Source organism: Athene cunicularia (assembly GCF_003259725.1).
Source record: "Athene cunicularia isolate RWA chromosome 12 unlocalized genomic scaffold, athCun1 chr12_part1, whole genome shotgun sequence".
Lineage (NCBI taxonomy): Eukaryota > Metazoa > Chordata > Aves > Strigiformes > Strigidae > Athene > Athene cunicularia.
In genome coordinates, this window is record NW_020799116.1 from 5,539,387 (window position 1) to 5,559,479 (window position 20,093).

Here is a 20,093-nt window from a genome sequence, read left to right on the forward strand (position 1 = left end):
TTTTTTTTTTTTTTTAAACGGGGAGGGGGTGTGTGTGTGGGGAGAATAAAAATCCTCATTATGCATTTAGCAAACTTGTCTCTGGGCCGAGCGGGGAAGGAGGCAGATAATTGGTTTGCGGAGCAATGTCACCGTTTGTTGCTCTGATGCTCATTCGTAGCGAAGTCTGCAGGTCAAATGACATTCATCGCCAGTAGGTCTGCGGGAGCAGAGAGCCTCTCTGAACGGAAAGTTCAGAACATGTCATGGAGGATTAATCACGTTCCCCTAACGCCGGCTGGCTGGGGAATTATGTAAGCCGCATATTTTGGGGGCCGCGTCCCCACGCGGGTGCGTTTATAGCCACATGTTCGCCCCCGCCGCGGGGTGTTGCGAGGGGTGTTTTGGTGCGCTGGGGGCAGCTGCTCGCCCCAGCCCTGGTCCCTGGCCACACCACCAGCAGCTCTCCTCCTCCGCCGGGAGCCTCGAAGCACCGCGTCCCGTGGAGGTGGGCGATGGGGACGTGGCGACGGGGACGTGGCCGTGCCGTGGGCTCGGGACGAGGTGGCTCTGCGTGCGGAGGATGGACGAGGTGCCTTGTGTTCCTCACCCAAAGCTCCCGCAAAGCCACCCGGTGCTGCTGCTCGTGCCTCGAGGAGAAGTTGGGATGTTCAGGGGTTGAGCCCCAGACATCGCTCTGGGGGTGCTTCAACCGCTCTGCCGTGGAGCAGAGGAACGGGGAGCAAAGCTATTTCTGTTGGGAGCGTGAGCGTGGGCTTTCACCTGCCTGCCCGGTGAAGCTACGTCTGGTGGTGGTCGGGAAGCGACCTCCTTCGGGAAGGGCTTTGGGCCAGAGGGTTTGGCTTGTGCCCTTCGAGAAAACTCTTCCCCCCCCAGTGCACTGACATCCTCGGGACAGCAAGTGGGAACTCTTTTTTTCTCTTGGCAGTTTCCTAGGTCTGTAACTTCTTCCAACATCGAAAATAAAAGTTGCCTTTGTCATGTTTGAAAGCCACATGCAGAACTCTGCTGGCTGCTCGATCTGCACGCTGCCTGGGTGTATATATCTAAACGCACATGTGGCTGGATGTAAACAGAGCTGAGGTGTGTCAGTCCTTGGCAAGAGGGGAACGTGGGAGAAGGGTACAGCGTGCATTAAATTTAAGATGATCCAAGATATTATTTTTTGCCCCTTTGGCATGTAAGTGTAAGCAAAATTAAGCAGGTTTTAGCATATGGTATCTCAGAGTGTGGAAGACTTGTTTTGTTTTTAATATACTGGAAAGGCTTTTTGGATTACCCCAGTTCCAGCTCTGTTCACTTCATGTTGTTGCTCCCATCTTCCTTCTCCCTTCACCATGCCTGTCAACTGCTATCCACCTCTCTCTACCATCTCTGGTCTCAACTAAGTGTCCATTTCTTCCTCAGGCTCCTTTTATCAGCCTAATTATAATTTTAAACTTAAAAAAAACCCCAAAAAACAAAAACCCAAAACACTAAAGGCTCCAGCCAATCCCATGGCTGCTTCCACATTCTCTGGCAGGCTCACAGCCCTCGGTGCACTTGATCAGAACAGTCAAATTATACCACTAATTGCTGGATTTACAGCTGTTTTATTTCAGGTGTTAAATGATGTGTGAGTGGGGTTTTTTTATGCAAAAAGTGCTGGTGACAGTGGAATTTATTAAACCTGCTGTTGTTAACGCTGATGAGATTTTCAGAGCTTTACAGTAATCACCTGTCAGAGGGTGTGACCGGTGTCATGTGAGTGACGTGGTGGCTGAATCATAACACCCAGTTTTACAGTGTTTTAGGATTTGGGAAGGCAAGTGCAAGTAATTTTAATGTTTTATTCGTCATCTAAAAGGGAGGTGTTAACTTCTGCTTTTGGGAAAACTTACGCTTTTTTTTTTTTAATGCATATTTCCCAGAAAGCCAAGTTTTGGATTTCTAGTGTGAAAAGCAAGCAGGTAGGACACCAAAGTGGGGAAAGCCCTTTCTGCAATCTAAGAAGGGGAAAACTGGCATTTCTGCCCTGTTGTTTGTGTACTATAGCCCATATGCTACTCATGGCACCTCTTAACGCCTCCCACTCGAGTCCTAGATTGCATCTGAAAAGAAATAAAGTTCAAAGCCCAGCTGGTGACGCAGCGATTCTGGGCGTTGGGTGGCTCTCGTGCTGGGGGGAGGCTTTGTGGTGTTGCAGCACAGATGGCAGAGGTATGGGGGTTCCTCGGAAGGGTTGGTCGGGTGAAGGTAACGTAGACCAAAACTGTCCTCAGCTGTTCTGGGCAGTCCAGCTTTGAATTTGTACTCTCATCCTTTGGGCAGTTTGCGGAGGCCCACGATGGCTCAGGGGTCAGCACATTTTTATTAATAAACCTCTTGTACAACGTTGCTGCTGAAGTTTGTGTATTAATGAGTGCAAGTATTTGCAAGTCTGAAGACAAGCTGTAGGTTTCTCAGGTGTGTAACTGTTGAAGAATAGATCTACAGGTGTGCAAATTCCAGTTTACCTGTAGTCTGGCTCAGACAAGGGCCTCTGCCTGGAGGAGTAGGACTTTATCTGACCTTCAGTCTTCTCTTTGACTATCACCTAGCACCCAGAGCGAAGATGCCAAGATAAGACTGATGATTCTGAATACTCACAGCACTGTAATACGTTTTTGTTTGTATTTCCCATGTACTTTGTAATCTTATTTTCAGCCAAGAAATTGCATTTAGGAAGCCATTAAGAGACAACATTGGCTCAGGCCCAGGAAAGGTTAAGAGAAAGAGGAAAAAAAAAAAGTGACTTCTAGCAATTAAGCAAGAGTTGATTTTTTTTATTTTTTTTTTTTGACTCTACCTTGGTAACAGATTGTGTACTTAAAAGAGTTTTTGGATCGCAAATCAGGGCTTGGAAAACTGCACACAGCTGTACCAAGACATGCCCTGGGTGTTTCCAGCTTTGAGTCAACTCTTGCTTCATGGCATGTGCTGGGGGCAGGGAAAAGCTGTTTAAAAGCTGTGTTTGTCCGTCCTCTTTTTCATTCCCCTGGCTGTTATCTCCACAAATCTTTGCATGAGAAGAGGGTGTCCTTCTGAAGCTTATTCCTGGTGATAATCTACTGTGGCACTACAACCAGCTGCAATGTCACAAACGCTGTTACAACTTCACTTGTGAGATGACTCACCTATACACACACCTGACAGTAATGAATAAGGAAGGATGAAAGAGAAGAAATATATTCATTCATCTCCATGAATTAATTTCAGTCCTGTGAATCTCGGGATGTGTTTAGACTGCTTTTGTTGGGGTCTGCAAAAAGTGAGCAAGACAAGTTTGTCAGTTGTGGTCTATTTGTTTGGCAGTTGTTGTGTGTCTCTGGAGCCCTACAAAGGCAAATTAAATGAAAAGCAGAGCCCTGGGTATGGTAGTGTGGTGTATTTGCAGTATCTCATGTATAATGAGGTGGGTTCACCTGCAAAAATATTTTTGTAAAGAGCGAAACTTTGTATCTCAAGGCTGAGGTTTGTAATTACTTCTGTTGCTTCCTCGCAGTGATTTGACCCAAACAACTTTCCTCCCACAGCCCCAAAGCAACGTGACATTTGGCCAGATTCCATGTAAAATAAAAACAGGAGCTGCGGTGTTGTCTGTAACGACTTTCACTATAACCCTTGATAAATAGCAGAGATGCAGGAACTCCACCTTTTTGCGAGCTGGGAGGTGCTGTGATTGCCTTGCTGTATCTGCAGGTTTTTGTTTTAAAATACCTTGAAACAAGCTCCCCGCTCTGCCAGCTTGTTGCCCAGTCTGGGCTGGTATGGGTGCAGCAGAAGAGGTATTTTGGGCACAAAGACCATACAAGTAGCTCTGGCTAAGCCAGTGCTGCTTGTATCAGGGCAGATGCCAAGTCATTTATGTAGCAGGACTGATCTTGAGGACACTGGGGCTTTTCTTGATAGGACAGCTTGGAAATGAACACGATGTTATTCACTGAACCCAAATGTGCCTAAGGAATTTTTGAATTCTTGCCTTTGTGCAAAAAAAAAACCCCAAAACATTCCAGGCCTTGCACGACTGCAGATCATCACTGCTCATGAGCAAGTTCACGGGATGTGCCAAAGATTTCCAAAGCAGTGCAGGGCATTTGGACAGCAAATCCCCATTCATCTCGAGTGGGACAAGGGAATCGCAAGGCGGTTGGGAAAATCTGTGTTACATGGACCAAGCTAAGCTTGCTTTGCTTCCTTGCCTTCATGATGTGATCATTTGACTGGTGAGACAGGAAAAAGGCCGGGCAAGAGTCAAGCTTGCTTTGATTGTATAGATTCTGAAAGGGTTAGCACCCCTTGCCTTGCACACAGATGTGTGTTTGGAAGGCAAAGGGAATCTGAATCTTGAAAGACTGATAAGTTGTCTTGTCTTTTGTCTGAATGCTGATTGCTCATCTGGCCACGGAGTGCTTTTGTTGGATTATATTTGCATACATATGAATGGACATGAGTAGCTGCATGCTTTCAAGTGTGTCCTAGAAAATCCCAGATATCTCGAAATGCTGAAAATAAATGAAAAAATATTAAGAAGATAATGCTTGCATGAGGCATGTGTGATTAGTAGTTTACTCTGTATAGTGTATTATGGGCCTGAGATACGTTGTAGTTGCTTGGGACTCTTCCCGTTTGCTTGTGTGTGTTTGCTTAACCAGAAGGCTGCTGTCTACTCTGGCATGGGCAGAGATGATGGAGCAGGATAACCTTGCTGAAGCTCAATGCTCTTCGTGGATGCACAGCTGGAAGCATTGAGAGTTTGATCCTCTCTACCCTCATATTGAAAGAAAAGCCTTAATAATATTTCTTTCTGCCTGCTGATGTTGTTTATGCAGTGACAGCATTCAGTCCATCCATCTTGATGTCTAAGATACACAAGCACGTGTAAAAAATGTATTGTCTTTTTTTTTTTTTTTGATGTCTGCCTTGGTGTGTAGGTGCCTAGCTGTTCTTGAAAACCTGGTCCTGTTACTACCTCAAAGGTCTTGTACGCGTAGTGTCAGGTCAATAAGACCTGTGCCACTTAATCAAAAAATGTAAATCCATTTCTGTGATATTTAATATTAGAAAGGTAATTACTGTGTAACTAACCCTTCTGTGTAAGCCGTCATTAATTGGATGATTTCTTATAGGCAGCTTAGCATAATGCATGCAGAATACACTGCAGCTCTGTACAGACGAAAATTGCCAGAGTGAAATGATGGGATGTGAGCGTCCAAGGGACCAGAGCCCTGTGAAACAGGCAGGCTTTATCGGTCCTTGTCACTGGACATACAACTTCTGAACACATACCAGGGCATGGGTAACGTGCAGGCGGGGCGCTCTGTTGGACAAGTTATTTTTATTAGGAAGAACTGGGAGGTGGATTTTGCCATTAGAATCAGGCTCTGTTGTGTGCGGTAGGAAAGATCTGAAAAGTTTTTGTAGTCTCACTGAAGACAGATGTGACAGCCATATGTCACTCTGTCAGTGGCACTGGGATAACAGCAGCAGAAGCAATAACGGTGCCCACGTGGTGTTTTACCTTGCGGTCTGAAAGTCTCAGCTTGTGGGAGTCGTGTGACTCTGAAACCTTTGGCTTTGATGAGCCATATGCTTTTAGATCAGGGTAGCAGAAGAAGGATGGAAGCCCTAAAAACTGAAAACCCAGAACACAAGTGAAAGAGCAGAAAACCTGTCTTGTGATCCCATGGTTTTACAGAGACTGCAGAGCAGTGGTTGTTCTGCACACTGTTCACGTGGATGTTTATCTGTGTGCATATCTTGTGGGAAACTGAGAACTGTGCTGTCCCACTGAAGAGTTGCTGCTCAAATGGTACAAATGCTGGTACAGGCAAGGAGGGAAGGAGAAAAGGTCAGCAGTGCCTGACCACACTGCAAATAAATGACATCTTTAATCTGAAAAGTGCCTACCATTTTCCACTTAGGCTCAAGTTGTGATCGTGGAAGAGTTAATTTTAAAAGGTCACCTAACAATTCGTTTAAATCCTGATGATTCTCAAGCAGCCCGGAGTGGGACCTGGCATAAATGAGTTGTGTAGGATGAGCACATAGGATTGAGATACAGTGCTCCAGGAGGCAGGTTTTGGAGTTATGTACTGCTCCTGTGGAAATCCCTGGGTGAAACTGGTAAAACCTCCTTATGGCAAGCCACATTCTCGATGGCAGAATCTGCTGGCATTATCTGAATGTGGCTGTTTGAGGCATTAGGAATAGAAGATGAGAGAGACTCATTAATGCTAAATTTGATTATATATGCAAACCAGGTTTCTCTGAAAGGAAGAACAAAAATGATCTGACTTTCAAACTAGCAAGAAGATGCATGGAGATAGAGGGTTTTGCCATTAGACATACATGGTTAAATCTCCTTGCCCATTTTTATGAGGGAGATGTTTCAGTCATCACTCATGTAAATCAGCATCTGCATAATTGGAGCCCTGGGTAAAAGCCCTGCATGTTGACATCTCTGGATTCAAACGTTGCACTTGGGGGCGGACAGGCTTGAAGATGCTTGTGATAAAAACCTTTCATCTTTTGGATCCCGTGGCCCCTGAGTTAACCTGGATTTGTGGCACTATGTGTGATGATCCCGAGGTGCAGGAGACATCCTGGTCGCTCTGCTCTGCTCCAGGAGAGAGAACCTCCTCCCGAGGCCGGAGAAGGGGAGAGGCAGAAGGCAGGTAGCGCCGGGCTCTGCACAGGGCTGGTGATGGAAGGCGAAGTGCTCATGGCTCACCTCTGCAAGCGCAGTTTCTCCTTTGGCACCGAATAAAAGGGGTTAAGTAGTGTTGTGGTCCTGGGGTGCAGTGTGGAAAACAGCACTTGGCTGGCTGGCTGGCTATCCAGCCCGGCAACTGGCCAAAGGGGTCTTAATGGCTTCTCTCAGCAGGGATCTTCAAAGTGCTGTAAAAAACATTATGGGAAGGAACATACAGCGTGGAGGTGCTGCTTTTAAGGTGTTTGTTCAAAGTGGCATATGTACTGCAAAGTGTGACAGAGTTGCTAAGGTGACAGCTTGCTTGCTTTTTGGCAAAAGCAAAAGAATACTGAATATAGACAAACTGTAAGCTTTTGCTTTGTTTAATTTGCGCAGTTTTATCTTCTGGCCATTGTAGAGACTTCTTGGATTTGTCTTTGGAAGCAGTGTTTTCCCATTCAGAATACTTCAGTCGGTTGGAAAAGCTAATACTGCTCCCCATTCATAAGGCAATGCTCAAATTGCATAAAATGATGGGGGTTTCAGTGATTATAATTGTAGATACAAATTCCGCCGTTGAAAGGGGTTGGTAATGGCATTCAGTCAAGTAAGGAGGTGTTGTCTAAGAACCTTTTATATAAACAAAAATACTAGGTGTTGCCTTATTAGCAGCCTGTGGATATGGGCACATCCATGAGCGCACAGCCTGGAAGATTTTTGCATGTAGTATTTGCATGCATTTGCAAACTGCTCAAACCTAAGCTGCAATGCATGGTGAGGAGAGGACTCCTGTTGGTCAGGGTCAGAGGTTGCTTGTGGTGAGAGGGCGCAAAGTCCAGGCAGGGAGTCTTGCACCGAACAGCTCAGTGACTGCCATGGTTGAGTATTTTCGTAATGCTGCCAGGGGAGGAGGATCAGCAGAGGATTAGACTGAGGTGGCCCCTCAAGAGAGGGGTTTTCCAGATGAGCAGCCATCTGTGGCATGAAGCGATGTTATGGTCCTCAGTGCGGAGAGGAAAGCAGAAAGGTCTCACAAGCCGAATGTCAACTTTGGTCCTTAAAGCAGTGGGGTACGTGCACAATCCAAGAATAACGGCCAGAAAAGGCTGAGGTGATGTGCTCATTGCCCTTTATTGTTTTACCTTTCCTTTCTTTGTGATGTTCTAATTGATAGTTAATGTGTTTCTCTGAACAAGCTGTTCTGTCTGTGCCTTTTCTAAAATGCCTTAGCATCTGGGGAGAAGGCTGCCTTAGAGGCAGAGCCTGTGGGTGCTGCTGAGCTAATGCTGTGGGGAGCAGAAAGTGCTGGAGCCTGGGATAAAAGTCAGGGGGAGCTCTGTGGGCCCCTGTTCCCAGATGAATGGTGGTGCAGGAGTGCCAGCTCCAGTTTGGCAGTGCCATCGCAAGGCAGAAGTTAGCGAGGGTATTTTCAGAGTGGTCAGAGATCAGTGTTACCCTGCACAGGGGGACTGGGGATGTTTCTTTGCTAAGACGACCCCAAAAAGCATCCTAGGTCCTGAGATATGCCGGGGGGAGGTAGTCTCGTTTCTCTGTGTTAAGGAAGCAGAACAACTGAGGAGCAGGAAGATTCCAATACATTTTCAGATGAGAGGTATACGATCCCAGACCCACTGTCAGAAATAAATCTCATTTGACTGTCTTGCAAAACTCTCCACCAGTCAACTTGATCTTTATTTCATAAGAAACACCAGAGCCTGCTGCAAACAGCCTGACTGAATGGTCACTAGAAGTGGCCAGGAACCTGAGGTACTGAGGCCAAAATTCTGCCCAGAAGACCTTGGAAAGAAATGCTACCTAACATCGGTAAGGTTATTGATACATCAGAAAGTAATTTATGGTAATAGCTCTTCAGTAGCTGTTTGAATTTCAAAAAGTTTATTGCAGCTGTCCTCAGTCTTCACTTTTCCTGATCTTAATGCTCTGCCCTCCTGTGTTACTTCTCAGGTGATACAAATCCAAAGTATCTTCGGCTTGAAATGATAAGCCTCAGCTCAAATCCTTCAGCACTTGCATGTTGGGTGTTTACATTGTTTGACACTGCATTTGCCACTCTTGCTAATATTAGGTGAAAAGCCGATGTGGAACTCCAAATAATTCTACAGAATTAGGAAAATCTTCCCTGCCAGTTTCCCCAAAACCAGGGAGACAACTGACTGCTTGGTTCAGCGTCCCTGATATGGGCCGTATTATGGCCTGTGGCTGCCTTCAACATCCAAACCAAAATAGCCCAGGGTGCCAGAAAATATCTTACAGTTATTTAACAAGCAAACTTGAGCTTTGCTTGCACTGTTTTCAGAATAATCTTCTCCCTGGCTGTGTCCTGGAGGTATGCTTGAAGCAAAACAAAACAAATCCCCCATCTGTGTGCAAATTTAAAACCACATAGTTGCTTACCCCTGCTGCTCCTCACGCAGAAGCCGTGTTGCACACAATAAAGCCCTGCTCTGCATCAGTTTTTTACTCATTTAAACCAACCTTTGTATGTAGAGAGTGGTGGCTGGGAGCAGTTGAACATGGCAAGGTCAGAGCTCCCTGTTGGGACTGTAAGGGGGAATGATGCCCGTGAGTGTATATCATGCCCAGCCCAGTGGGGTTAGGTTTGATACTGGAAATTGGCTTATTACTGCAGAATACGTGTACTGCAATAATTACCCTTCGGAGTTGAGCAGTTTCCCCAAGTACTTCTTTGGAGACTGTGCTTGTAAACCAAAGCAAGTGTGGGATTCCCCCACTGCCAAATGCAGCGGCCGATGGATCCAGCAGAGCTCTCCTGATTGCCATCTCCAAGGGCGCTCAGCGTGCTGGAGGTCCCAGTTTGAAAGAACGTGCCTGCCAAAAAATTAAACAATGGATGCCTTCCTGTTTAATTTTAACATTTTAATTAAATTCTTTGCTGCTGTGTGGCTTTGATCTCAACGAGTTGATAATACATGGTGTCTGCTGTTGTGTCGTAGCAGCGTTTTGTTCTAATCTTGCACGCAGACACAAGGGTGCATTGGAGAATGGATAAAAGTGCAAAAGCTGCACGCTGCCGAGTACCAAGTGCACTGCGAGCTGACTTTTCCAACTGGTAACCAAAGGCACGTGGACAGAGAGATTATTCACGAGTACGGCTCAATAGAGCTTCTTTCTGAATGTATTTTCTCCTCATTTTTAATCTGTTTCTGTGAATGGTGCTGCAAGAAGAGTTTCCTTGATGGAATTACTCATTGAGAGGGTTGAGGCCAGGAGCTGAGATTTTATTGCAAACCAGAATCACTTTCAAGTGGGATAATTAATAAAGTTTGATCCCTCAGTCAGAGAGCAGAAGCAACGCTGTAGGGCGTTGACTAGGCACATCTGTTGATTAGTCCCAACCAAGTGGCCACTTTGAGAGCGCTTGGCAGGCGGCTGGCTTTCTATACCACCGCGAAAAATGTGGGTGCCAGGCAGTCCCACCACAGCCGATTTCTAAGCGGGTGGGAAAAGTCTTCAAATAAAAACATGATTACACTTTTTTTCCGCTGCGCTGTTGATGGCTGGGCTTCGATGATGACAGGAGGAGGTAAGCGAGCTGGGAGCATGGGGTATTTTTATGGTAAGGAAAGGTATTAGTGTGATTGTCCTCATGTTTTATAGTCTGTGGCAGGTGACTGAGGAGCGTGTGGAGTATTTATCCTTTGTGATTTGGGCTGTACCTAGATGTCAGGGAAGCATCTGTTATTGCTGCATCAAAGAGTCATTGGTAGAGCTGATTTGCAAAAAGGAATTTCATTTCCTTGTTGGAAAAATCATTTTTAATGTAAATTTCCATTGGAAACTGGCGTTCTGGTAAGATCACGAATGAAGATATATTTGTGCCAGAAAGCACAATATTTCAGCACAAAATATTTCTGTAAAGAAACAGTGGTCGGGTCGTATTCCCCTTCTCCTCTCCACAGCCCACGGCGATGCCCCAGGCTCGCTCCTCCTGGAGGAGTGGGTGATGGAGCACATCAAGCGTGACCCCCCTGTGCGTCGGGGCAGTGTAGTCTGGCTGCGGAGCCTGATTTACAGAGCGGGGGCAGCACGAGGGGCCAACCCCAACTCCTTGGAGGCACAGTAGTGTTCCCACAGTAGATATTGCAAGCCCTTTGCACTGGGACTTGAGAAGAGTAGATAACATTTTTTGAGAGACTACAACTTTTCTTGGAAGAGGATGATGAGTCTAAAACACAGGGAATGGTTTTGGTGGAAGATTTTCATCTGACTTTGAAGAAGGTGTGTGCACATTGGTGTTGTAGTCTGTGTTTATATTGTGTGCCTAGCCCTTTTTTTTGGTCAAACGTGGTTTTTCAGAGCTGCACAGAGGCAGCACAGCCCACTCAGAGAAGCGGCGAGCCGCGTTCGTAGCCCTCCTCGTGGTGCTGCCTTGGCTCCGTGGGCTGCGCGCGCTCCCGCTGCTGTCGCTGGAGCCTGTCGCTCGTGGCAGGCAGCTCTGCGGAGAGGGCGCCCGTTCCAGCACAAAATCTGTGCCTGTCCAGATTGCGAGGCCCTGGCAGGCAACAGGAGCTGGCTTCGCGGCGGGCCGACATATGCAGAGGACCTGGGTGTGCCACGGCAGAAAGCCTCCTGCCACCGCCGCCCGCGTTACGGCGCTTCCCAGGGAGGGACGATGCTGTGAAAATGAGCTCCTTGCCTGCGGTCACTGCTTCATTTTTCCTTTTTTTCATCCTCTTCGTCATGGTTTTCACAGCAGAATGACAGCAACAGGAGACTGAGGCTCGGGTCTCATGGCAGAACCAATCCAGCAGGGCTTGTGTTGTTGAGGAGTTAATAGAAAAGCTCTTCCTGCCATATAGCTCACCATGGTATAGTTCACTCATTTTTAAAAATAGTTTTCCATCTTTTTGTTTATGTGCTCATTAGCGCTGGCCACCCATGGGTGCAGCTTTGGTTGTTAATGCAGCTGAAGAGGCTCTGACAGAGCTAATAAATGTTTTTTGTGCAGCTTAGTCCTCCAAAAGTAGTGACTCAGCAATGATCAAACATCTCATGGGACAAACAGTTCCCAGCTATTCCCAACTTGCAATAAAACCTGTGTGTCACTGGGCTGTCAGGAGGCAGGACTCGAGTACCCCACATCTGTATTACTTCTGCACAGAGAGATTGCTAAGCATGTCCTGGGTGTTAGGACAAGAGTCCTCTTGCTTGGTTTAAAAGAGATTATTTTTTTCTGGGGATTTTTACACTCCACCCCGTGATGCGCTTTGGGATGCATTCAGCTTTCTCTTCTGAATAGGGCTCCAGATGATGGAAATAAATTATCATAAATTAGAATAGATTGCACTCTTCAGCATCTCTACATCTGTCATTATGTTTCTTTAACAGTTCAGTTTAACATTTATACACACTCTGACAGCAGCTACTGGTGTGTATGCTATAAATATTGGCTTGGAGAAGACATTAATGGAGTTTAGGTAAACGTTTGATGCCGCTGAGATTCTGTTCCATATGGTGGTACGCAGCGAAATCGGATTCAACGTGCCACGTATAGCGCTCACGTATTCCCTATAGACTGCCCTCCTGGCATTTCATCACCTCGCCGCGGTACCAAGAAAGCGCAGGTGCCTTCAGAGAGGGAAGTGAGCTTCTTGCAGTCTGTTCCGATTTTCACCACCTGTATTGCTGGCGGTTTAAAGCCAACGTGCAGCATGTGCGGGTGGGAAGGGCTAGGGGTAAAGACATCTCTCGGAAGCAGCGGTCAGGAATTCGGCAAGGAGCTGCGGGAGCACTCTGCTTTGAGCATCCATGGGATGCCATTTTGTTTGACAGTAGCTAAGTAACAGAGTGAAAGCTTTGCACATTGGTTGGTCACGGTGGCTAAAGCTGAAATTTGTGACTCTTAACCCCAGATGAAACAGCCACTAAAACCACCCTTGGGGAGCGTGGCTGCAGGGTTTGAGGTGTCTGACTTGCACCCCACTGATTTGCAGGAGGACAAATAACCAAGACTATCATGGCAAGAGGCAGGAAGAAATATATTCTGGTCCCTCAGATGTTTCTTCCATAGTTCAGTAGAATTTGGATGTCTCCTGAAGGGTTTTTAGGTTTTGCTGTGTTGGTTTGGGGGTGGTTTTTTTGGTTTTGCTGATTGCAACAGCTTGATTAGCGTAGCCTGATGATGTGGCTTCCTCCTCAGCAGTATTTCTCTGATCTACCCTGCTTTCAAGCTGGTGTGGGGGTAAGAAGTGTGGTGTTTGGCTCAGCACTGCCCAGCCTCTGCGCCTGATGTGGGGCCCTGGGAAACATCTGGCTCATGCCAGCCCGGGGGCGCATCTGCTGCAGAGAGGAGCACGGCTGCTTCATTTGCCCCTGTGCAATGCGATGTAAGTAATGAAGGAACCGTAACGTACAAACTGGCTCAGAGCAGGGCAATCCGAAGAGAAAGTGCTCTTCACACTGTAAACTGCTAAAGGTCTTTATGATGCCAGCGAATTAAAAATCTGAGAAGAAAAAAACCCTCCGGTGCTATAAGTTCAAGATGTGTCTTTTAAAAGCTGCTGGTGGGAAGGGGAAGAGATAACTTATCTGAATGGAAATATATTTAAACTCTGTATCTTGTACAGTTCTGGGTTGCTGCAAAGGAAACTGTGTATTCGCTGTCACTTGGAGAGCTGGAGAAATTTTTCTATAGACTAGAATGAGTTTCTGTGATAATGTTACCCCTTTTGATCTGAATCAGATTTTCAGGCCTCTGCAGGGTATTTCTTTTAAAAAGAAGTTGCTTCAGAGGTTCCAGTGATGCACTCGTGTTTATCCACACTGGCAGTACGGAGGAGCCTGGTGTGCTGTGTCCAGTGAGGGATACTGCATCCGCAGCCCCCTTCCCCCCTGGCTGGGCAGAAACCCCTTTCTTGCCTTTTCTCAAGCTTTCCGGTTTTATTCTTGTTCTGACTGCTTGTGTCGTTCTTCTGCCTCAACCTTCCTCTTCTTTCTGTCTCCTGCAGAAAAAAATGTTTTGCAAAACCATTAGCAAAATTCTTCTGCCCAGAGCAAAATCTTCCCCATGATTTTCCTTTGAACAGCTAGTTGTGTCTGTCTGAGCTTGAGGCTGGCATTTACATCTCTTGAATGATGCTATAAAGGAACTAAACTGTGTTTAAAGAAAGGCAGCATTTACATTCACCTGATGTTAAAGACGTTTTAGCCCAGCCGACAAGATTTCATGGTGAGCCTTGCTCCAGCAAGGAGCCCTTCAGCCTTCTCTAAGCTAAAAGAGAAGCTGGACTCTGGGGAGCAGTTTCAAAGCATTGAAAACTCTTTTATCATTATTTGTTATCTTTCTTTTCTGCACATTCTGGCTCTTTGAGGCCTGGACACTTCAGACCTCGAGACTCTGGGTGCAGCCCTTACCGTGTAGCTATGACAGGTTTCTCCGTGATGCCCTCTGATGAGCACGCTGAATTTGAGAAGGGATGTGCAGCAGGAGGAAATTCCTGTAAACATTGCGGTTTAGATCACTTGTCATGAGAATATCTCCTTGAAATGTTTAATTAATTAATTGCATTTTTTTTTAATTTAGCTCTGATCTAGACTGTAAAGATACTCTTGGGTGGAGGAGGGAGATAAAGGAGCTCATATTCTGGGTGGGGTTTTCTGTTTTCAAATATTCATGATGTTCTCCTAGAAAATGGGTCTATGCCCTTCTTTTTCATTAAACCCGCCATGTTTTAGCTTTCATGTATGTCTGATGTTCATAAATCCCAAGGCTATTCCTTTTAGGCTTTCTGTCCCCATGGTAAACCTGGAGATGAGCCATTCCCAGTTCCTACTGTCACCTGTACCTGGCTGAAAGGCCCTTTGGGGTAGGACAGGAGTAAAGTCACACTTTTTGCACTCCAATCAGCGCTGGATCTCGGCGTTTAAAAATATCACAAGTGAAAAACATGGATGTGAGTCATACAGAAAACACCCTTCATTTCTAAGGGAATATAAATATCAGAAAAACACATTCTTTAGATGTTTCCTCCTCCTGAGAAGTAGCCACATGTAAGATTTCTGTTTGAAGTGTTCAATCACAAACATTGGTCCCCTGCTGTCAGAATGACCGCTACATACGGGAGATGCCTGTTAAATGTTAATAGCTAATACTGTGCCAGAGCTGCATCAGTCACAAGGGTCTGAGTAGGCTCTGCACAACGGGAAAAGATGGAGAAGGCTGCAACTTCCCTTCTTGTGTCGAGATACTCCAGCGATCAGTCTGCAGTAAATGCCTCACTTCTGAAAAGTTTGGTGCTTGCTTTGGACCAAAATGCTCATCCACATCTAACCCATCTGGTGGTGTATTCCAGGACAGCGTATCTGCGTGCTTTGGGGGAGTGAGCTCTTGCTTTTCAGTTGTCCCCTTTGCCCCTCAGCAGCTGGCAGACTATAATTTTGTATCAGCTGGGCTTAGTGGTATTTTTTTAAGCCAGCATGCGTTAAAATTCATATGCATTTCCCTTTTATTTTTTACAAGATTAATATTTGAAAGGGTATTTAATACAAAATTGCTGAAAATTATTTAAATCTGAGGCATGCTGGGGAGATCAGAGAACTCTTATCAACTGTTAAATTAGTAATGTTGAATTAGACATGAGAAAATCCTTTTCAATTTGAGTGGCTTTTCTCAGAACTTTTTACATGTTTAATATCTTCATTCATCCTTCTAATAATTGTTCCAGTTCTGGCTCTCCCTGAGTTGTCGTGCAGATGTGCACAATACATACAGTTCAGGCCCTGATCCATTCAGCCAAGATGTCCATCACTGAGGACCATCAGGGAGCCCCAAAAGCACTTGTCTCAGGGGTACATTTTCCTCCTGTGGTTACAGGGAGAAGATTGAGCCCTTCATAGGTAATTTCATGCTTGTGTTTTGAAAAACCTGGTTGTGCTGCTGTCTGAGAGAATGGAAATCACGAGTGCTCTTCAGTGTAGACCCTTCAGCATTATCTGCCAAGAATCTTAAAACTTTGAACTAGAAATAACATTTGCATAATATTTTGCAAGGCAACTACCATGAGGCTCTGCAAAGGGAATTACAAATTTTTTTATTTTTTTTTCTTCGTAACTCTTGGAGGGGGTCAGCCTCTCTGCAGTCCCCCTTGATAGCAAGCTGCTGTGAGAGCTTAGCAGAGCAATGTGTGTCCTGGTCACACCAGATGGATCTCATTTGTGTTGCTGTTCATAGTCATGATAGGCAGCAAATGGAGTGGAGCCTGAGGCAGCACGTCGGTGCCTGATGAATTACAGAGATAAATAAGGCGAGAGTCTGCTTTTGCTTTTCCCTTTGAGTGTGCACATAAGTGTTAGGTGGCCCATGTTTGAAGAGACAATGTGAAACGAGCTTTCAAATATTTCCTTGAAGTTGTCTTAATTATTTAATTATAATGGTAAGGAACAAAGCAGAAGAATCAATACGCCTAATTATTACATCTAAATGCAAGAGAAATTAGCCAGTGAACTCTCCCTTCTCTGGGGAGGATTAATCTTCCTATGCTCTATTTCAAATGTCTTCAAGAAAAATGAAAGGCTTATCACCTAGGAAACACGCGGTCCTAATCGCCCAGGTCTGGCACTTGGATTTGCAGATGGTGAGGGGACTCGTAGTTGGTCTTCTGAAGCACAAAATTAGATTGTTTTTTGCTTGTGTTTAACTGTTGTATTTGGAGTTTTGTAGCTGGGTGATTTGAATGTCAAATGGGAGCGGGGCATGCACCAAACATCATCCAGATATGCCTTGGCCAGCTCTGGATGAGGTGGTGGACGTACTCAACACCAGACAGTGCCATGTGGAGGGATGGGTTGGATCCCAATACGGATCTGTCAATGGGGCAGTGCTAATTAGCTCCTCATCAATGCAGTGCTGTGTTGATGAGTCTGTACTGCTTACAGAGGTATCTCCTTTACCTTTGCACTGTGCAATATCTGCTTTTCTGATAGCTGGGTGAGACTCCAAGAAGATATCATTTTGCTGTGGCCTGGTAGCAAATAATCATGAGATGCTTACAGGTGATCCTGGTGCAACTTGGTTCTTCACCCTTGAATTAGTCACAGAACTGAAATGAGAAAAATATTTCCTGCATACTAGGTTTAGTATGGTGATAAATTCTGGTTCTAGCTTCTTGCTGTTGACTTGCATCAAGTCAATATCTCGTGATACTTTCTACTAGGTTGATTATAAGACTTTCAAGCTGTGACACAGATGTAAGATGATTTCAGATGAAGTATTAAATGAATAATTACATCTTTATATAAAATGTGTTTAACCCCCCCACCCCTAATGTCTGACTTTCTTTAGATTTTGTCATTTATTGTCATGTGTTGTCCTGGTAAGAAGTCCAAGTCTCAAAGTATCCAATTCTCAATGTGCTTCCCCAGAAAATTACCACATTTTTGCACAGACAGATCGTGCCCAGGAAGAGAAGGGTTAGGTTTGCTCCTTGCCTGCAAACCCACCTCAGTGTAAAGAAGACTCAGCAGCTAAAATATGAAGTCTAAATAAAAGAAAAAAAGGGCCATTTCTTTGCATAACGCTGGGGAAATCAGCCTTACAGCTGACAAACTGAGATGACAGCTTGCTGTAGGGAAAACGTCAGTCCATCATTATTTTTCGGTTTTGGCTTGCATTACTTGTGGCCATTTATTAATTAGTTTCTATTTTGCACTCTTTCTTAAAAGAAAAATATTTCAACTCCTTATGTAGCACCCTCGTACCTTTCTTCCTTCCCAAATTACTCTTTGCATCATGGTCAGTTCCCATCTTTCCTGGCTGTCAAGTTGATTAACTGGGTGATGCTGACTGGAGGGCATGGGATGGGCCACTGATGCACCACCTGATTATGTGGTCATGGAAACCCCCGGAGGTAAGACCTCTGTTATCAAAATAAATTGGGATTTTCTGCCAACTAATGGTTGGTGAAGCTTGCACTGATGCTAGAATCTGCTGGATGATGCACTATGGAAGCCAATTAGCATTTGCTGATAAGCTAGGCTTTGATTAAGCTTTTCTAAGATCTCTCATCGCAAGAAACATGTATTACTCATTGGACATGCAGATGCATTTGCAGTGTGCAATTACAAAATTTTCTAAAGGACAGACCTATTTTAAACAGGGCTTTTGTTTCACTCTTACTCCTTCATTGCACTTACCAACTCAGTCACACAGTCTAATTCAGCAAACATAATTGACTGGTTTTAGGAGTTAAAATATCCTGTTGTTGAGTGTTTTATGCTTCAAATACCGAATATAATGAAGACCACTGTGGTGGGTACGAGCTATCTGCAGCCGCTCTGAAAGCCTTGCCCTTTGCAGCGAGCCTTTGGGAAGCAGTGGGCTGGCAATGCTCTGATCTGCAGCTCGAGCCAATTTACAAGTGATCTTGTCCCAGTAATTCTGAGAACGAACTCTTTTTCCGTAGCCATACGCAGGAATAATTTATCGTGCTGAACGTGCAGCTCATTGCACTTGATGGGAATTCACTTATTGATCCAATTAGCTGCCGACCTGTTTACAGGGTCATTGTGGATGAACCAATGTAATTAAAATTGATTATGACTGTGTATCATGTCTTTAATCTTTGACACTTGGGATTTGGATATTATGGCGTGCCTTCTGTAGCTGATAATGGATTGTGAAGAGCATCAAGGAGTTAATGTGTTTTCACACTCCTTAGGGATATATTTTCTGTGTTACATTCTCATTTATCGTGTTGTTAACTGAGTGACAGTATCATGTTTCTTACCCGGTCATACATATTATGATAGCTTTAGTCACTTCATTTAAGAGATTGCATAAGCTTGTATATCTATATCCATATGACGGTGCTTTAGGGAAAAAAAAAAAAAAGAGTAGGAAATGGAATTTTTATTTCTAAGTCTAACTCGGTTTTAGTCCTCAAGTGTAACAAAGGCATTTCTATGGCTAGATGCATCTACTTCCTATTTGTGGTGCCTTTAGTTTGTTGCATGCCTAATAACATGGAAATCAGTTTTCCTATTCAGAGTTGTGTACTGTGGTACACTGATGTGATTGAAGTTTGGCATAGTTAGCATTTTCTGATTGAAACGCCTTGCAGAATTCTCAAATCGGAGCAGAAGAAACAAATGCAGAGGTGGGCAGTGGAATGCCCTATCTGCACTTTCGTCACTGTACATCTCCTCTCCTGTGGCATGGCTGCAGAGTCAGAGGTGGGAAATGGCAGAAACAGAGCTGCTCTATCTGCTGGGCCCATATGCACCGTCCTGTGCACTTTCTCCCCCAAACTCCCAGTCCTGCACCAATACCTGGGGTAGGGGTAATGCTCTGGCAATGGTTGTCCCTGCCGCAGGGGGACCAAACCTACTGCTGCTCTCACAGAGATGCTCTCTAGAGTTTATCAGCAGTAGTGCCTCGGCACTTCAGCAGATGTGTGTGTGGGGGGTTCCCCTCCTCCTTTCCTTTTTTAAGGGGGAGAGAACCAAGGGTTTGACCCCTGCAGAAAACTGTGGTTTGAGAGAGTCATTATACACCCCAATCCTGCAGGAGCAATCTTGTGTGCGATACAGGTTTTGTCCCTTTTGCAGATTACGATTGATGGCTTCAGCTTCCCGTATCTTAGCAGCGGGGCTGGTGGGTTCAAGAAGTGCTTGGAGGCATACACAGAGCATGGGCATCCCTCACCTGTGGGGCTTTCCTCTCCCAGCCTGCGCGCTCCTGCTGCGCTGCCTCCCTCTGCTAATCGTGTGGATGCTCCCAGGATCTCAGCTAGTGATCACAGAGAAGACTTCTCTTCTTACTCTTAAGTCATGTGTCTGTCCTCTTCCAAATTATCAGTTTTCAGATGTCCCACTGGACATTTTGCCTAAAATAGTCCGAACATTTCTACTGTTTTATTGTCATCGTCAGCTTTCCTGCATGCACGCAGGCTCCAGTGAGGCCACAGTCTAAACACACGTGCCATTGCAGCCTTTCTTTAAATTAAATTCCATCTATGGTAGGAATTTTGCAAGGAAGCTTCCAGGACTGATGTTTGAATGTGAATATCTGAAATAAAATTTAAACTCTCCAGCGTTCAGGCTTAAAAAGAATTTTTATAAAATCGTAAGAATTGTAATTCTTTCCCATTCTATCAATAGTAACTGCAAACTTGAGCATATGCTGCAAAAGGCATGGAGGCAAAGCATTCAGTTAGAGAACACAAGTGCCTTTTTCATCTGAGGAAAATCAGCAAAAAGGAGGCAACTTCCAGCAAACTGTGGCTTCCGATCCACAAGCTGATAAAATCTGCATATTAGTCACAAGTTATTTTTTCAGATTTCTAGTTCATTCTGTTTTCTTAATTAAAGATGTTGAAATTCTCTTTCAGTCCTTCCAGTCTCT

General features: G+C 45.1%; 1 protein-coding gene across 1 annotated transcript in view; it reads left to right on the top strand.

Moving 5' to 3' along the window:
* The first annotated feature begins 331 nt into the window (after positions 1-331).
* SYNPR (synaptoporin) overlaps positions 332-20,093 on the top strand; it is a 110,533-nt gene continuing 90,771 nt past the window's right edge. Inside the window, exon 1 of the mRNA XM_026857244.1 lies at positions 332-487. Within this exon, the coding sequence (XP_026713045.1) occupies positions 347-487 (141 nt within the window). The 5' untranslated portion in view covers positions 332-346. The remainder of the gene's footprint in view (positions 488-20,093) is intronic.